Source organism: Megalops cyprinoides, chromosome 2 (genome assembly GCF_013368585.1).
Source record: "Megalops cyprinoides isolate fMegCyp1 chromosome 2, fMegCyp1.pri, whole genome shotgun sequence".
Lineage (NCBI taxonomy): Eukaryota > Metazoa > Chordata > Actinopteri > Elopiformes > Megalopidae > Megalops > Megalops cyprinoides.
In genome coordinates this window covers 58,396,328-58,413,492 of record NC_050584.1, presented here as the reverse complement: position 1 = coordinate 58,413,492, position 17,165 = coordinate 58,396,328, and the positions used below count along the sequence as shown (strand labels likewise).

Below are 17,165 nucleotides of genomic sequence, written 5' to 3'. Positions count from 1 at the left end.
GCTACGAATGACCTTCGGTTCACTCTCAGATCACCCGTTTCAGCTAGTAACACATTTATATTGGAAGTTAAGAGTGTTGGGAGTGACAGTACTTTGGACTTAAGGATTGAGGGGTGGAATTGTGGGTAATATGTTGTCGTAGTTATGCATCAACTTTGCACTTTTTCATCACTTTTCCCCAGTGCACTCAACCAGATAGTGTTCAGTCTTGTGTTCTACAGGATTGAAACCTAAACTGTTCAAAGCCTCTGCGAAGGAGTAAAAGGCACCACTCCCTGGAAAATAGACACACGCAGGTGGTGTAATATGTAGTAACGTCATGTATATACAGCGTTCTTGCGCAATATCAAGCTGTAGTTTTGTGAGACAAAAAGTGTCTCGCTATGAAGGGTGTGGCAGCTCTAGGTATCTTGAGGAAAGACTCCTTTCTCCCATCCTGGGTGGGGAGCGCGTGTGTGTGTGTGTGTGTGTGTGTGTGTGTGTGTGTGTGTGTGTGTGTGTGTGTGTGTGTGTGTGTGTGTGTATGTATGTATGTGTTTCTCGCCATGCCATTCAGCTGCCAACAGCGCTCTCTCGCTCAGAGGCCACGGGAGGTGGGACAGCATATCAGTCGAACTCCCCAGCTCCTCAGAAGACCTGCTTTGAGTGAAGTGACATGGTGCTTAAACACTTTCCACCCAGCAATAGAAACTTGCACAATATAGCATCTTTCTTAAAATAAATTACATTACCTTATCATCATTTAGCGGATTCTCTTATCCAGAGCGACTTACATTGGTTACAATATGTACATGTTATCCATTTATACAGCTGGATATTTACTGAGGCAATTCTAGGTTAAGTCCCCTGCCTGTCCTGATAGGGGATATCAGTGGCTGTGATCATGGGAGGACAATGGGCTCAGTATTCGGAATAACACTCTAGATCATTGTATGTTACTTGCTGTGCTAGGGCCGCTAACAGCACCTCATTTGAGGCGGCTGAGGTCTTGTTTATTTAAAAAGTTCTTCCAGGAAGCTGCTGGGAATCAGTGGAACATTGCAGAAGGTTATTTATTTGCTCTGAGGAGGCCCTTATCCAGGATGACGTGCGATATTTGCACTTTTTCATCTCTCTCGATCTGCGACTTGGCTTCTCAGCAGGAAGCTCCGTAGCTTCCAATAAGTGGCAGTCTCCTTCACGTCTCAGTTAGAGGCACACTTCCCCTGAAATGCTGTTGACACACACTATCAGTAATGCTATTACTTACAGCACAGACAGGCGTGTGAGCCGGTGGTCCTGTGTTTTCTTAGGCTGGCTTTTCTTCTCACCACATGTCATTTTGTCAATGTCGAACGTGAGATGACTAATGTCTCTCGATCGGACCTGAGCAGACCTGATGGGAGCAGCCCTGCACCCATTGTACAACAAAGGAGAGTTTACTGTGCTGTGTGCAAAACATCTCCGAGGACAAGTTAGGAGCTGAATCTGCTCCTGCCTGCTTGTACCTGTTTAAAGGCAGTCCCTTTCATTTCAGAAATTAATCCCGCTGTGAAGAGCGAAGACAGTAATGCTCTTGTCTCATTGCCACGCGCACACACACACACACACACACACACACACACACGCACACGCACACGCACACACGCACACGTACAGTTGGGCATGTACGTACACACACTTAGGCATACACGCACACACAAGCACACAGACACTCCTATCAGTAACATGTACAGTATTTGGGGATTTTGCGTTGATGTGTTGACAGCAGTTTGTTCTTGCCCTGGAAAGCTGTAGTGTGATTCAGTGTACAAACTGTCTGTCACTTTCCCACACAGAAAGATCTGACAGCAGAGGAAGGCGTAAATGCAGCCGCTCGAGCTGTGAAATGTCTCCCCGCTAGAGAGCAAAGCACAAATGACACCTAATCAGTGCAGTCTGAGAGTGATACGCCCCGAGCAGAGGGATGAGGGACCTGGCCACACCTCGCCTTAAGGTGTGGGCCCATGGAGAGACATGCCTTTGCAAATACTGGCCTCACCGTTCTCATGAGAACAACCTGGAAAAGTGCAGGGATGCAGCAAGCTGATAATGACTGCGTCAAGTGTTTAGACACCTTGCAGGTCTTGCCAATGGGCGACTCCCAGTCTGGAAAACTACTGCGTATTGCCTTGCATTTCAGTAGCAGCGCTTACTCAGTTTTGCTTTAGGGATCATACCCTGTGTGTCTGTATGTTTCTGTCATTTAAAGTGACATGGTTACATTTATTATCGGCATTTAGCAGACGCTCTTATCCAGGCTCTTATACAGGTTACAATTTTTACATGTTATCCATTTATACAGCCGGATATTTACTGAAGCAATTGGAGTTAAGTACCTTACTCAAGGGTACAGCGGCAGTGCTGCAGCATGGAATCAAACCAGCAACCTTTTGGTTATGAGCCCTGCTCCTTACCACTATACTACACTGCTGTTCTGTGCCGCAGCATGTTACAATGGTCACCTGTTTCTGTGCTCACACATGGCGTCCCCTCCTCTCTGTCTGAACGGGTGGCTGAGAAGTGGTTTTTTGCGCATGATGTAACGGGGTCTCCTTCTGCCCACAGGGATCGGGAAGGTGAAACGGAAGAACAGCATGAGGGACCAGGCCCCCAACGCCGAATCTGACTTCTACCCGGACAACGGCGAGCGCCTGTACGACCTGAACGTGCCGGCGCTGGTCAAGTTCAGCTACGCGGCCGAGCGGGAGGACGAGCTGTCGCTGGTGAAGGGCACGCGCGTGGTCGTCATGGAGAAGTGCAGCGACGGCTGGTGGCGGGGCAGCTACGACGGCCACTCGGGCTGGTTCCCCTCCAACTACGTGACGGAGGATGTGGACGGCTCGGCGGGCGACCCCGTGGGCCTGCTGACGGAGAAGCTGGCGGCGGCCGTGCACAGCGCCAACGGCGGCCGGGCTCTGCACACTGTGCAGGCGCTCTACCCGTTCAGCTCGGGCAACGACGAGGAGCTCACCTTCGACAAGGGCGAGGTGATGGACGTGCTGGAGAAGCCCGAGAACGACCCCGAGTGGTGGAAGTGCCGCAAGGCGGACGGCCAGGTGGGGCTGGTGCCCAAGAACTACGTCACCGTGCTGCAGGACTCCCACAGCGCCCCGGGGGACGCGGGACCGCCCACGCCCGACTGCGACTACATCGAGCCCTCCGGCAGCGGGAGGTTCGCCGGGCGGACGTGGTACTACGGCAAGGTGACCCGGCACCAGGCCGAGGTGGCCCTCAACCAGAGGGGTGACGAGGGCGACTTCCTGATCCGGGACAGCGAGTCCTCGGTAAGCCAGGCGGCATCTCAAATGTCTGAATTGGAGTGTACGCTGTAGGGATGCTTTTCTACCATCATGCAGTACCCATCTGAGTAGAGGGGGGGGGGGGGGGGGTGTAAGGGGAAGAGACACACATTATCTTTATTCTGCACCATCACCGCAAAGCAACACTCTGTTACCAAGAGATCTTAGTAGTTCTCCATTTAGACAAAAGCTGTTTTGATAATGCAGTTTGCATGACGTTTGCTTTTTGCAACCATAAAATGTGGATCATTGCTTCCATGCTCCATATAGTATTCCTTTTAATATCTAAAGGAGAACATATGAGATCAGTACGATACATGCTGCAGCAGTGCTTGGCATTTTGAAAATTATTTGTGAAGCAAGCTAGGATATCGGTTGGTGGCAGAAATGGGTTTTATGTGTTTGCAACTAGCTGCCATCTTGCCCTAGTTTGGTATAGGTTGGTTTCAGTGAACAGTTCTATATATAATAACGATCAGAAGACATGGGAGTTGTATAGCCTGTTTACAACTGTCTGCTACTGAGCAGTACCCCTGTGACACAAACGCAAACACGTCCAGCTCATTGGCTGGAGGTCTACACTCTCATTGACTCTGTGGCATCTGGGTGGGTAGTGAGCTGGATTTTACTGAGGATGCCTCTTATGAAGGGACTGATGAGTCCTGGAGTGAAAGTGGAGGCAATCAGTAGCATTGGTACAGCGCTCCTGTGTAGTAAATGATCCATACTTAGTATTTCTGTTTCTGGGCAGTAGTGTAGCATAGTGGCTTGTAACTGAAAGGCTGCTGGTTCAGTTCCCTACTGGGGCACTGCTGCTGTACCCTAGGGCAAGGTTCTTAACCCAGTAAATATCCAGCTACATAAATGAATAACATGTAACCTATATAAGTGGTTCTGCATAAGAGCATCTGCTAAATGCCAATGATGTAATATGTAATATGTTCCACACTGACTCTGGCTTCATCTCTCTGTAGGTGTAGCTAACTGTATAGACGTGATCTTTTTAAAGCATTCACATAACTGTCAGCCTGTTCTCAGCTTTAATCATGCATGTTCAATCCTGTGCAAGCATTCGGAAGGCCTCTTTCAGCAGTCTGCAGTTTTGTAGAGACATCCACACCTCAGAACCCAACAGCTGTCGCACAGAAAGCTGAGCACTCCCTGCTTTTTAAGGCACGTCGATCCTTCTCTTCAGCCATAACATTAAATGCCTTCAGGTTCCAACTTTGGTTTTTCCTCACTACCGTGCGCGGCGTGTTATCCGAGCCGGCCGGGATTACATCACGTCTTCTGAAGCATTCCTCCGGTCCCTGGCCGCAGTTCAGCTCCGATGGGGAATTTCTCGCTTTCTGCTTTTAGAAGCTCCGAGTCTGGCCCTTGCATGTCACAGCACACAAGGTAGTCAGCTACTGTATCCACACAAGCAAAGGGAGCTATGGAAACCGTCTGCTCTCACTCATGGAAATGGGGGACAGTATTTACCTCTAAGCGCCAGACACCGTTATGTATATAGGAAGCAGAATGGCCCGCTCCAGGCTTGTAGGGCCTTGCAGTGCTCTTTGAGCAGTGCATACCGTGTCTGCACAGACATACCGATATTGTGGCATCCATGCAGTACAAAGTGTTGGGAGTGTTGTTAGCCTGGTCTGACACTGTTGCTCATTCAGCTTGAATGGATACGCTTCTGTTCTTTAGTGCTGGAAGTTACTCTGGATAAGAGCGTCTCATGACCCTGAACCTCACACCTCATACAAGAACGTCCACCTCAGAATTTAAAACTATAAAGTTTTTTCTACATAGAAAGTGTTTCATACTATATCACACCAAAAAAGCAAAACAAAAAAGTTATAGAGCTGAGCAACTTTTTACATGTTTGACCAGTTTTAAAAACAAGGACTATATGCGGCTAAAATTTCTCACAGTATGTGAAATGCTAGCAAGTCAATGTTTTGTGTGTGCATTCCCTCTCTGCCTGACTGACCAGTCCTACTGCTTTTGCGTGTGCTTTTCAGCCCAACGACTTCTCCATCTCCCTGAAGGCGCAAGGCAAGAACAAGCATTTCAAAGTGCAGCTGAAGGACAGCCTGTACTGCATCGGACAGCGCAAATTCAGCTCCATGGAGGAGCTGGTGGACCATTACAAAAAGGCCCCCATCTTCACCAGTGAGCAGGGAGACAAACTGTACCTGATCAAGCCTTTGGCCTCCTCCTGATCATGGCCGAACGGACACCGGAGACTGTGGGACCCATAATCTTTTCAAGGGGAGATAGAATGACAGTAACATAACTGTGGACTCCTGAATATGAAAAAAATGAGCAAAGATATAGCGTTTGCTTTATTGATTTCACGAGTCACGTCCGGCTCACAGATACTTCAGTTCATGTCGATTCCAGCGTCTATTAGCTACAGTGTACTTCTGTTAATATATATTCTTTTAAAGCTTCATTTTTTATGTGATTTTTTAAAGTTATTGGAGGTTGTAGTAAGTGTCTGTTTTGAAGCCAGCTTGGAGAAATGAATCAAACATTTCAAAGGGGTTCTGCATTCACCCTTTTCTGCATTACTGCCATAGTTATGTAATGTATACCGGCTTATGCCAACACTTATGCCATTATTATTATTTTTTTTGGGGGGGGTGGGTGGAGGTGATGGGGGGAAAATAATTCTCAAAACTGTGAAATCTAAATGATTGCAAATGACCAAAATATATTTATTGGCAGTGCTGGGGGGTGTATTATATTTTCCGATGCTGTCTGCAAATGACGTTACGGTTATGGAAAGCCGGCTAGGATTTTTGCGGGAGGTACACAATTCGGTCAGGAGGAATAGGTTTGAGCTCATCAGCACAGAGGTAATGGGCACACATTTTGCCCTGACAGCTCTTAACCCATTTGAGGCTGAGGAGCAGTTTTCTCGGGTGTGGCACCACTGGAAGACTGGAGGCTTTCACCCAAGGTCTCCGAGTGGTTCGGGCAGCAACCAGCACCTTTAGGTGCGACAATGTCATCACTTTTGACCGGCGGTGGAGTGGAGAATCTGCCTCTGTGGAGAAATAGGGAGGGAAAACGCTGGCTCTACTATCAGGTCAAGTGCCTGGGGAAGACACTCTTGCCAAGAGCACAGCCCCCCCCCCCCCCCCGCCTCTGTGTTGACGCTGCTGAGAGTGTGTGGCTGGATGCTCACTGTTCTTCTGTGTGCGCGAGTGTGTGTCACAGACAGTCTATTAGATTACGGTCTGTGTTTGTGACAGATATCGACTGAGGATGCAGATAGCATTGCCTCTCAGATGTGACTGAAATTAACGTTTTCTCTGGAGGCAGGGAGGGGGGGGGTATCTGTCAAGTAGCCGTGTGAATCCCCACTGATCTTTCTGATCCTTCAGTTAGTCTGCAAATGGTGTTATGCGTTGGCAGGTTAAATCGGGTGGTATTTTTTGCGAGCTTCTCCCAGCAGTGATTGTACAAGGTGTTTGCCGTTTTCACGCTGAGCCAGTCCTGCTCTCTGGTGTTCTGTACCGGTCATGTTGTTCTCCTTTTAAAGTCAGAACAGCTTAGATTGTGCTGAGCTGTGTTTATGGGGTTGGGATGCTTGTGTGAGTGCCATCCAGAGGGAAGTGGAAATTCTGCCTGTGCTTCACCGAAGCTAGAGGCCTGACGCCTTGACCAGCGGGAACGCCTGACCTCACAGCCACTTGACATGCACCGCCGTGGCAGAAGGGTGTTTGATAAGTAGGAATAGGCCTCCATAAAGAGACCCTGCCCCACTGTTGCAAAGCAGACCCATAAAGGACAGCTGGAGATTGTTCTGTGAGTTGTGACTGTCATGAGAGATGGGATCTCAGTTTGAGGCTGTGTGTGGTAGTGTTTGGCCTCTCACGCTGCTTAGCTCATCATATGTACTTTCCTATCCATTCTCATCAATAGCATGTCAGGTCTGAAGAGATTTGATGTATATTATGTACTTGCTATTCTTTGTGTCTGATCTGGTGCTGAACTGAGTGGTTTTGTGCTTTCTGTGTTCTTATAATAGCTAGTAACAGAGGTTAGGGCTTACTGCTCAAGGGAGCTGACTTCAGTCTCTGTTCTTATTACCAAAAAAATTGAAAATACTACAATGGCTGCTTATTGAGAATATGATCTGTAGTGTTGTCTGTAGATTTTTTTAGAGGGAATACATCACAAAAGTAAGAGATCAGGATTTCATTTCTTTCAGGAAATCAGCTTTTGGCCTGTATAGATAAGAATGAGGATGTTTACCGAGGGCAAATGGAAAACGGCAGCCTCACGGAAGGTCCTCCTGCATCCTGTACACCTGGGCGCAGCCCGCAGGACAAAGACGAGGCGGAGCCTCTTCCAGGGAGCTCTCTGAAACGTCTCCATCATTTTCTCAGCTGCTGGAGTCCGGAATGAGTTAGGAACATGTGAGGAATGAGGAATGGGGGGGGGTTAGTAGATGGAAACATTGTTCAGGGACCATGGAAATGCAGTAAGGGTTTGTGTGTGTGAGGGAACATGTTGAAGTGGATCCGGCGTGTGCAGGGCGGAACAGATAGGTCAAACAGGCAGACTTTGTTACTGAGGGATGGGGGCGCTTGGACTGGAAAATGAGAAGAGCTGCTCGGACCATCGGAAACATGCCTTAGCCACCTCTCTCCAAACCAAACCCGCGGTGTCCCGAGTGGCACCCCGATGACAGGTGGCTAATCACGGCATCTCATTTGATTTCGGTGGCTTTGCATGTGCGTCACCGGCCTGCGATTTGTGGCAGAAAGCGGCACCGATGTCCTTGGTTGACACGTTACCGACGCTTCCATGTGAAGACCATCTTTGCTGCGAAGACAGTTTGTTTTAATTCATCCTGTTCTAGTGTTGGGGAGAGAGGACGCAGAACACTTGATTTGTATTTGTTTTTGTTTTTTTTTGTTTTTTTTATTTTATTTTATTTTAAAAACCTTAGATGCTAATTTGTATAGTATCAAGTGACCTTAACATACTGTAGTATGATTTCATTAATCTGTAATATGCTTAGATGATGATTTACAAATGTAATTTGCAAAATAATGGCTGTCTATAGATTTCAAAGTAATTCCAGATACAATTCCAGAACAGATGGCCATACCCAAGGCTCCAACCATCCGCTTGATCAGTCTATGAATTATTGGGAAAAAGTATTGTCCTTCAGTTTGATACAGTGACATTGATTGGTTCAAACATGTTTGCTTTACTGAGTAATTTTTTTTTAAATCACTTCCAAAGGGTTATCGCTGAGTACATGAGGCCTCGCGGTTGAGCAGAATCTGTCCAAAATTGTCTCTTTAACGCAGAATGCTGTGCTCACCTGTGTCCCTACTGTTTGTAACACCACGAGATGCAGCTTGGAAAAAGACAGCAGGGCAGCCAGGACGTGGAGTCGGTGACTCCAGCAGTTTGTTTCTGTATAGTTAGACATTGAAACGGAGCCCTAAGACAGTGCTCCTTTCACCAGGATGTGGGTTCGTAGGCTTCTCTCTGCCTTTCTTCCGAGCTGTGTACTTTCTGTTAGCGCTTGGCTACGGTGCACCTCGTGGCACTGAGTCTCTCAGTGTATGTAGCGGTGGTGAACAGAGGAGAGAAGGCTATACTGTGAAGTCAACCCTCTTGTGCTCTTACTGCTTAATGGAGGTGAAAGCATCTTCATATTAATAATTTAGCAAGGTTTATTACTGTTCAGATGACAAAATAAAAAATGAACTACTCAGATTTGCCGTCTGATTTTTATGTAGCACTGTAAGCACTCGTGGCCCACCCACCTTTAAATGACAGCCCAAAAAACGCAAACTCCTGCCTGACGCAGCGTCTCATTTTAGTGAGTTTGCCTTAAGAGTCGGAGGCAAGGGTCCAAGTCTTATCCAAGGGGTTTATTCTGACATGATATACATGCACATTAGTGGCTTTAAGTAGTGGTTGTGTGTGCTGACCTTGTACATACAAGGAAGAGATTTCACAAAATTATGGGAGGGGTTTCGTTCAAAAATGGCAGTCTGGCAGTCCCCTGTAGTATATAGTTTCTGACTTCCTGCTGTCTGCATGGAATTCTATTAGCCACTGTTCCACTGGAGAAACCCATGAAAGTAAACATCTCATGCCACCTTCAAATTCATCTGATTTAACATGAAGCTGCTTCCAAATGCAGGGATTGTTCAATGTTGATACAAGGAGTTGGATGACATTACAGGAGGTGGCAACAGTTATTCGTTTCCAGATGTACCATAGTATGTAGCATGTTGCAGAATTATAACTTCAGTGACAAATTCACCACAGCATTGTAATCTGTATTGACTACAGCCTCAGTATTGTGCATCTTTACCCATAGATTCTGGAAGGATGTGAGGTCATGCTTGTGCCTTTTAAGAATCAATGCTAGGTGTTTTACTCTTACAACTGATAGCTGATTGTTAGTATTAGGCACTGAGATGTAATGACTATCATATCCATTTAGACCCACCACCCTAAGTTGATGTAGGCTACATCTCCCAGCAGGGCAATGTAACTGCAAATTCTACTACTTGTACAACGGTGCCCTCTAGTGGCACCTTTAAGAAGTGCTCTCTGTTGTTGAGATTGTAAGCAGCAAAACACCTACAAAGCACCCCACCACACATGCCTAAAGAATAAGAATGAACACCTCAAACATGATTACATTGTTTATTTATACCATGCAATTTAAGATCTCAAATGGAAAATGACCCTGAATTCCTGCACGTCATACAATATTCACGTTCGGATTTTAAGCTAAAAGTTTTTCTACACAGACAAAGATGTCTCATCCTAAGTTATATCACAAAAAAACAAAAAATGTTCAGCTTCAAAAACAAACCCTGACTTTACACATGTTTGCCCAGTTTTGGAAACAAGAACTGCAGCTAAACTTTCTCACAGCGCGTGAAACGCTAGCATGTTAATGTTCTGTACACACATTGATGGGGGGGGCCTCAAACTCCTACCCTCATTGCTCTCAGAAAGGCTGGACTTTTCTGGCTCCATCTGCAGCTGAGCTACATGGGCCTGCTCATGTTCTGACCCTCTGGTCCTTCTGAAGAACCCCACTGATGATCAAAAGGGAACAGAAACAATCCAAGCCAAAGTGTTGCCGGCGTTAATAACCAGCTACACCAGCGGGAAGCCCAGTGGCAGCCTGGAACTGATCAACCACGCCATGGTTTACCATTGACTGTGAAAGGCATGGATTACACAAAATCCTGAATACATTAAAGGAAATGTTTATGACAAAAACAAGACTTAGCCTTCATTTTCTGCAACTAAAATCCAAATGTGCTCCTGTGCCTGAATCAATATACAGCTGGGAAAATAAGCAGTGAACGCATCAACATTTTTCTCAGTAAATATGTTTCTAATGGGGCTATTGACCTGAAATTTTCACCAGATGTCGGTAACAACCCAAGTAATCCACACATACAAAGAAATCAAAAGAAATAAGTCCATAAATTAAAGTTGTGTGTAATAAAGTGGAATGACACAGGGAAAAAGTATTGAACACGCTTACTGAAATTTATTTAATACTTAGTAGAAAAGCCTTTGTTGGTAATGACAGCTTCAAGACGCATCCTGCATGGAGAAGCTAGTCGCATGCATTGCTCAGGTGTGATTTTGGCCGATTCTTCCACACAAACGGTCTTCAAATCTTGAAGGTTCCGGGGGCCTCTTCTGTGAACTCTGATCTTCAGTTCTTTCCATAGATTTTCAGTTGGATTCAAATAAAGCAGCTTTATTTTCTTTCTCTAAAACCAATTGAGAGTTTCCTTGGCTGTGTGTTTGGGATCATTGTCTTGCTGAAATGTCCACCCTCGTTTCATCTTCAGCATCCTGGTAGATGGCAGCAGATTCTTATCAAGAATGTCTCGGTACATTTCTCCATTCATCCTTCCTTCAATTATATGAAGTCTGCCAGTACCATATGCTGAAAAACAGCCCCACACCATGATGTTCCCACCTCCAAACTTCACTGTTGGTTTTTGGGGTGATGTGCAGTGCCATTTCTCCTCCAAACATGGTGTGTACTATGACATCCAAAGAGTTCAATTTTGGTCTCATCTGATCAGACTATATTCTCCCAGTATTTCATAGGCGTGTCCAAATGTTGGGCAGGAAACTTTAAACGAGCTTCAACATGCTTTTTCTTCAGCAATGGAGTCTTGAGCGGTGAGCGTGCATAGAGGCCATGCCGGTTGAGTCCATTACTTATTGTTTTCTATGAAACAACTGTACCTGCTAATTCCAGGTTTTTTTCTGAAGCTCTCCGCAAGTGGTCCTTGGCTCTTGGACAACTCTTCTGATTATTCTTTTGACTCCTCTGTCAGAAATCATGCGAGGAGCACCTGGTTGTCACCGGTTTATGTTGAAATAATGTTCTTTCCACTTCCAGTAATGGCCCCCAACGGTGCTCACTGGAACATTCAGAAGTTTAGAAATACGTCTGTAACCAATGCCATTAGTATGTTTTGCAACAATAACGTTGCAAAGGTCTTGAGAGAGCTCTTTACTTTTATCCACCACAAGATGCTTCTTGTGTGACACCTGGTCATGAGAAACCTTTTTATAGGCCATCAATTAGAACTAAACCAGCTGATATTAATTAGGGGGGCAGGATTGCTTTCTAAATACTGACAGATTTCAGCTGGTTTCTTGGCTTTCCATGCCTTTGTGCGCATCCTTTTCTTCATGTGTTCAATACTTATTCCCTGTGTCATTTCACTTTATTACACATAATTTATGGACGTATACGTTTTGATTTCTTTGTATGTGTGCATTACTTGGGTTGTTACCGACATCTGGTGAAAATTTCAGGTCAATAGCCCCATCAGAAATACATTTACTGAGAGAAATGTTGATGCACTCAATACTTATTTTCCCCGCTGTAACCTGTGTTCATTTAAGTGTCCCATTGTGAAGACCATGACAGTATTTAGGCAAAGGCAGTAGGTAAAATGAAATGACAATTACTGCATTAATTGTGGACAGTAGAAAGTGTTTCTGTGGCTTTCCACGACATCAGCCGACCAGGCGTTCCATCAGAAATACAGCCAATCGGAGATGGCGGCCGGCAGGTGGGTCATGGCCTGCATGCGGATCCACCAGTGCACCTCCATGGGGTTGTAGCGGGTGAACGGGTGGCAGGAGCGGATGGCATCCGTGATGTCGTTCAGGACGGGGGCCATGTCCTTCAGCCCACTGCCACAGTAGGAGCGCACCACAGCCACTCGCTGCTCGAAGCGGGCCTTCCCATAATCCTCCTGCACCCCGGGGTCCGCCTCCCTCCACATCTTGCTGGCCGTGGCGTCCACGATGTCGCGGGTGAGGATGCCCGTGGCCATGATGAAGTTCCCAGGCTCGACGACGATGACCTTGACGCCCCACGGCTTCATCTCGTAGCGCAGGCAGTCGGAGAAGGCCTCCACGCCATACTTGGAGACGCAGTAGGGTGATCGGAGGGCGTTGCCCATCCGCCCGTACATGCTGGCCAGGTTGACCACCCGACCTGCAACGAAAAACAACCTTTTCCTTCTAGCTTCTCAGAAAATGAGCAGTGAAAGATTGACCAGACTTAGACTTAGGCACATTGTCTAATCCAGTAAGTCATTTACAAACTGACTGGACAAAGGTTGCGGCAGAATCGTGCTTCTGCATAAAATTCAGGCACGGATGTGCCCGCTTACCTTTCGCCCTTCGTATGAGGGGCAGCAGGGCTTTGGTGACCCGGATGGTGCCCCACAGGTTGACCTCTGACATTTGCTTGTATGTCTCCATGCTGGTGAACTCCACCTCCCCGAAGGTGGACACTCCCGCATTGTTCACCAAGGCCCACAGACCTGACCAGGAGAGACGCATTCACATTAAGCAGAAACCCCTCCCTCTTCCTTACAATCTGATCATATACATATGAAAGCTACTGAAAAGTTTTCCACACTATCCTGCTGATGCCAGCCTACTCAAAAATAAAAACTCATACTGTTTAAAGAAAACAAGTAACAATATTGGACCTATATTAAGGCACATGAAGGTGTTGTCAATCATTTAAAAACTTAAAAGGATTTCCAAGCAATAAGCCATTGTTTTAAGAAATCTGCTTTGTGAACAGAGAGAGGCAGTCTCTTGGGTTGAAGGAGGAAGAAGAAGGCAGGTTTATACAGACTGTCAGTGAAGCCTGCGGACAGAGGATGAGGGGAGCACCAGGCCATACCCTGGGGGTCATGTTAGCCAGTTCAAGGTTCGAGACGGAGAGGTCTGGTTTACCTTTCTCTGGGTCCTCCAGGTTTGCTCGGACAAACTCCACGGCCCGGGTCACCTGCTCTTCGCTGCACACGTCCAGCTGGACCACCTTCATCCGCTCTGAGTGCAGCTCCTCCAGCTCCCTGGACCCATCTCCACCCTTATCCTGCAAACAGCATCACACACAACCTGTCATCACATAGGCTGTACAACACAGCACTCTTAAGCCAATGGCATTCAGCAACACACACACACACACACACACACACACACCCATACACACACCCATACACACCACTCTTACCCACTATCTTTCAACGTCACTTTCGCTCACACACATCACTGACAGTCCACCATCTTTCGACATCACATTCATAATACACTCAACACAAATCCCATGGGCATTCAAATGACATGGACACACACACATCACTCAATACGCTCTGTGTTTCAACATCACAGCTGCATACACAGACACACCATCAGGACATCACTGCCATTAAGCATCACACAGTGTCTCTATGTGGTGATTTTCAGAATGATACAATTTCCTTCAATCTCTCTGCACATCTGTGACTTACATTCACTGAGAACATGTCACAATGTTTCCTCACTGCTTCAAGCAGTGACCCCACTTTTGGGTTAATACAACAGCAATCATTAACTGACTGTATAAGGGGAAGATAAGGGCTAAAGCGGAACACAATGACATACATTAACCATTAGTAAGGGGAAGGAATGGGTTAAAGTGCAACTCAGCGCTGTACATCAAAGGCCAGTGAAAGGAGAAGATGGGGGCTAAGGCGGAACTCAACTACATGCACCAACTGACCGTGTGAGGCATAGGCATGGGTTAAAAGGGAAGAGGAATTACATACATTAACTACCAAGAATAAGGGGCAGACACTTATCGGGCCATTGCGTAAAAGCAATGGGACCAACATGCCTTCCTTAAAAGTTAAAGAGAACAAATGCACATGTGTTACCTTAAGAAGACATCCAGCGAACACAGTAAAGCCCAGTTTATGGAGGTGCTTTGCCAAGGCAAACCCAAACCCAGTGTCGCAGCCTGTAATGAACACTGCCTTTCCCTCTGTCTGAAAAGGGGAGACACATTATTCAACACTCCACTCAAATCTGCACTCATTTCAATACATTCCACCCAAGCCCATTTTAATTACATCCCCAATGAGGTTGTTGGAATTTCAAGATCTTTCTGAATGACCAGCCGACTAAATGAGAGCGCTGCGGGGGTATGTTCTGCCTAAGTCTTTTAAAGTGTGCACTGTGGTTTCTATATTAATAGTTTTAGGATTAAGCATTATTATGCACCATATGCATCCACCAGCTTCAGGGAATCCTGCATTATAATACAGGACTCAGTGTGTGTGTGTGTGTGTGTGTGTGTGTGTGTGTGTGTGTGTGTGTGTGTGTGTGTTCTCCTATGTGAAGTTCTCCAAACCGGCAACTGGCAACAACTTACACAAATAATAAGCTTTTTCAATAGACTTGACACTTAGTTGAAACTCTTCCAGAGTTCATCACATGGCACAGGCATGGTTTCTCAAAACAGCTAATGTTATGAACAACACAATTGTTTTGACTACGTGTATTACTTGATAACTACACTGTAGCGTCATATTCCTCTAGGCGTCGCCGGGATCATTACAGAAGAATTGTATTTACAATTTGAGAAATTCATACGTTTTCAGAAGATTATCCAGTTAATGATCATTCTTTATTCTGTATAGGCTATTTCGTGTTTTGTGAATAACCCAAATGTTTGTTCACTCAATCGGTGGCATACTGGTGCCTTTTTTGGTCTCTTCAGTATTTTGTCGATAAGTGATCAACAATCATCACATTTATTGATTAAGGTTCCAGCATATAAATCACACTAGCAAAATAGCATGCTTAATTCGAAGAGCAAATCTACAATGCATGCACATCGTATACATATTCCTGACACACCTGAATTCTAAACATTCATCATCATTTCAATGTGTACCTTTGACACTGCGGTCTGATTACTAGTAAAACAACAATCGTGCAACAATGCAACTCCACATCACCATTGTCGATGATGACCCAGTTTCAAGTAGTAGCTATAACTGATCAGGGCTGCACATTTTAGAGAATCTGGTGGTCAGTTAGTCACGGAATAGACGAATGACGTGAAGGCTGGAAGTCTATGCACTGCTGATAAATTCAGTCACTCACGTATGTACGCCCACCTACGCATGCAATATAGTCAGTAAACGACGTCTTCTCACTACCTTTGCCCAAATGTACGATACTTAAAAGAGTTAGAGACAGGACTCACCTTCACGGATCCCCTGGGAATTGGGGGCAGCACGACGTAAAACACGAAGAACAAATACACCACCACTATGCATTCGGTCACGCTGGCCTCAGGAAGCCCCAAGCACCTTGCGATAAAGTTCAAAGCAGAGGGTAGCCCAAAGCCCAACACCAACGTCAACGATATGGAAAACAGCACAAGAAACGCAGCTCTGATTAGCGGGAGCGAAGCCATTTTGGCAACTTTATGTGATGGCTGTTTTAGCAGGTTGTGGTTAGTGTACTTCAGCTCAACGAATAGCGCCCCGCATGTTAATTTTTAGTTTTTTCTCCGGCCAGTTTCACACGGTAGTTAGCTAACTAGCCATCTACATAGAGAGTCCGATTCACATTCCCGCAACCTTAAAGTCTGCGCAAAATTTTAAACCGAAGTTATCCACAGTGTGGAGCAATTGCTATTTGCAGGCGAATGGTACAATCCTGGCTCCCCGTAACATCAGTGTCACGTTTCAGTACGCCGCGGAAGTGAAACGTGCTTCTCGCAAATTTTCCAAGTTCCACTGAAATGTTATGTAGGAAGTGGGTCCCAAATTCATATTAGCAGCACAAACCAGCTCAGACGAAGCACGAACGAATTTCTTGGTAATTCTGACACTGCTGGGGAGCAAAGTGGCGTCACAATCTTTCAACGTCAGTGCGTCATATTGGCACCCCCCCCCCCCCCCCCCCCCATTCTCTTGGAGAGGGAATTGATCTCTACTCCATTGACACCTGATCAGGTCACATATACCATGCAATCACCATAAATTACGTTGCAACAGCAGTGTCGGGTATCTTTTGTAGCATTATGTGGGTGTTAAATATATTTTGCAACAAAGTGTATCTGCTGTATCTGTTATGTTGCCGTGTACACTCGTCCATCTTAATTGTATGTGCTTTGGGACAAGAAAGCATCGTTGGTTTACCTCATAGTATTTCAGGGCAGTGATATGCCCACTTTATCCGATACAAGAAAGCTTCCAGTTACCTTTGGATTTAAAACTACGGAATCCAACGTTAAGGATCACTTTTAATTAACGTTATATTCTTAGTCTCCATTTTATTGTTATTGGTAGGCTAGTGGTAGGCCTATTAGTATTAACATTACATTACAGACTCCGATTCTTTCCCACATTTCATTCAGAGCAAAGAATGAAGGCGTTGCAAGCTGGTGCTACTACATCTTGCCCCTCCATGTTTCGTTAATAACCTTCCCCAGAAACCGACTGGGTGAATCTG

The 17,165-nt window shown here is 45.9% G+C and overlaps 2 protein-coding genes across 4 annotated transcripts in view; one reads left to right on the top strand and one right to left on the bottom strand.

The window, feature by feature from the left end:
- nck1b (NCK adaptor protein 1b) overlaps positions 1–6,448 on the top strand; it is a 44,007-nt gene extending 37,559 nt beyond the window's left edge. For all 3 annotated transcript variants that reach the window (XM_036522829.1, XM_036522831.1, XM_036522830.1), the window contains 2 exons: positions 2,587–3,305; positions 5,333–6,448. In XM_036522829.1, coding sequence (XP_036378722.1) covers positions 2,587–3,305; positions 5,333–5,533 — 920 coding nt within the window. In that variant the 3' untranslated portion in view covers positions 5,534–6,448. The remainder of the gene's footprint in view (positions 1–2,586; positions 3,306–5,332) is intronic.
- Positions 6,449–10,053: 3,605 nt separating this feature from the next.
- On the bottom strand, positions 10,054–16,571 carry bdh1 (3-hydroxybutyrate dehydrogenase, type 1). The gene is made up of 5 exons (XM_036522749.1): positions 15,910–16,571; positions 14,573–14,683; positions 13,611–13,752; positions 13,034–13,186; positions 10,054–12,855 (listed from the first exon to the last, which is right to left on the bottom strand). Exons 1-5 carry the CDS (start codon positions 16,120–16,122, stop codon positions 12,389–12,391), a joined length of 1,086 nt encoding a protein of 361 aa, XP_036378642.1. The 5' UTR covers positions 16,123–16,571; the 3' UTR covers positions 10,054–12,388.
- Positions 16,572–17,165: the final 594 nt, after the last annotated feature.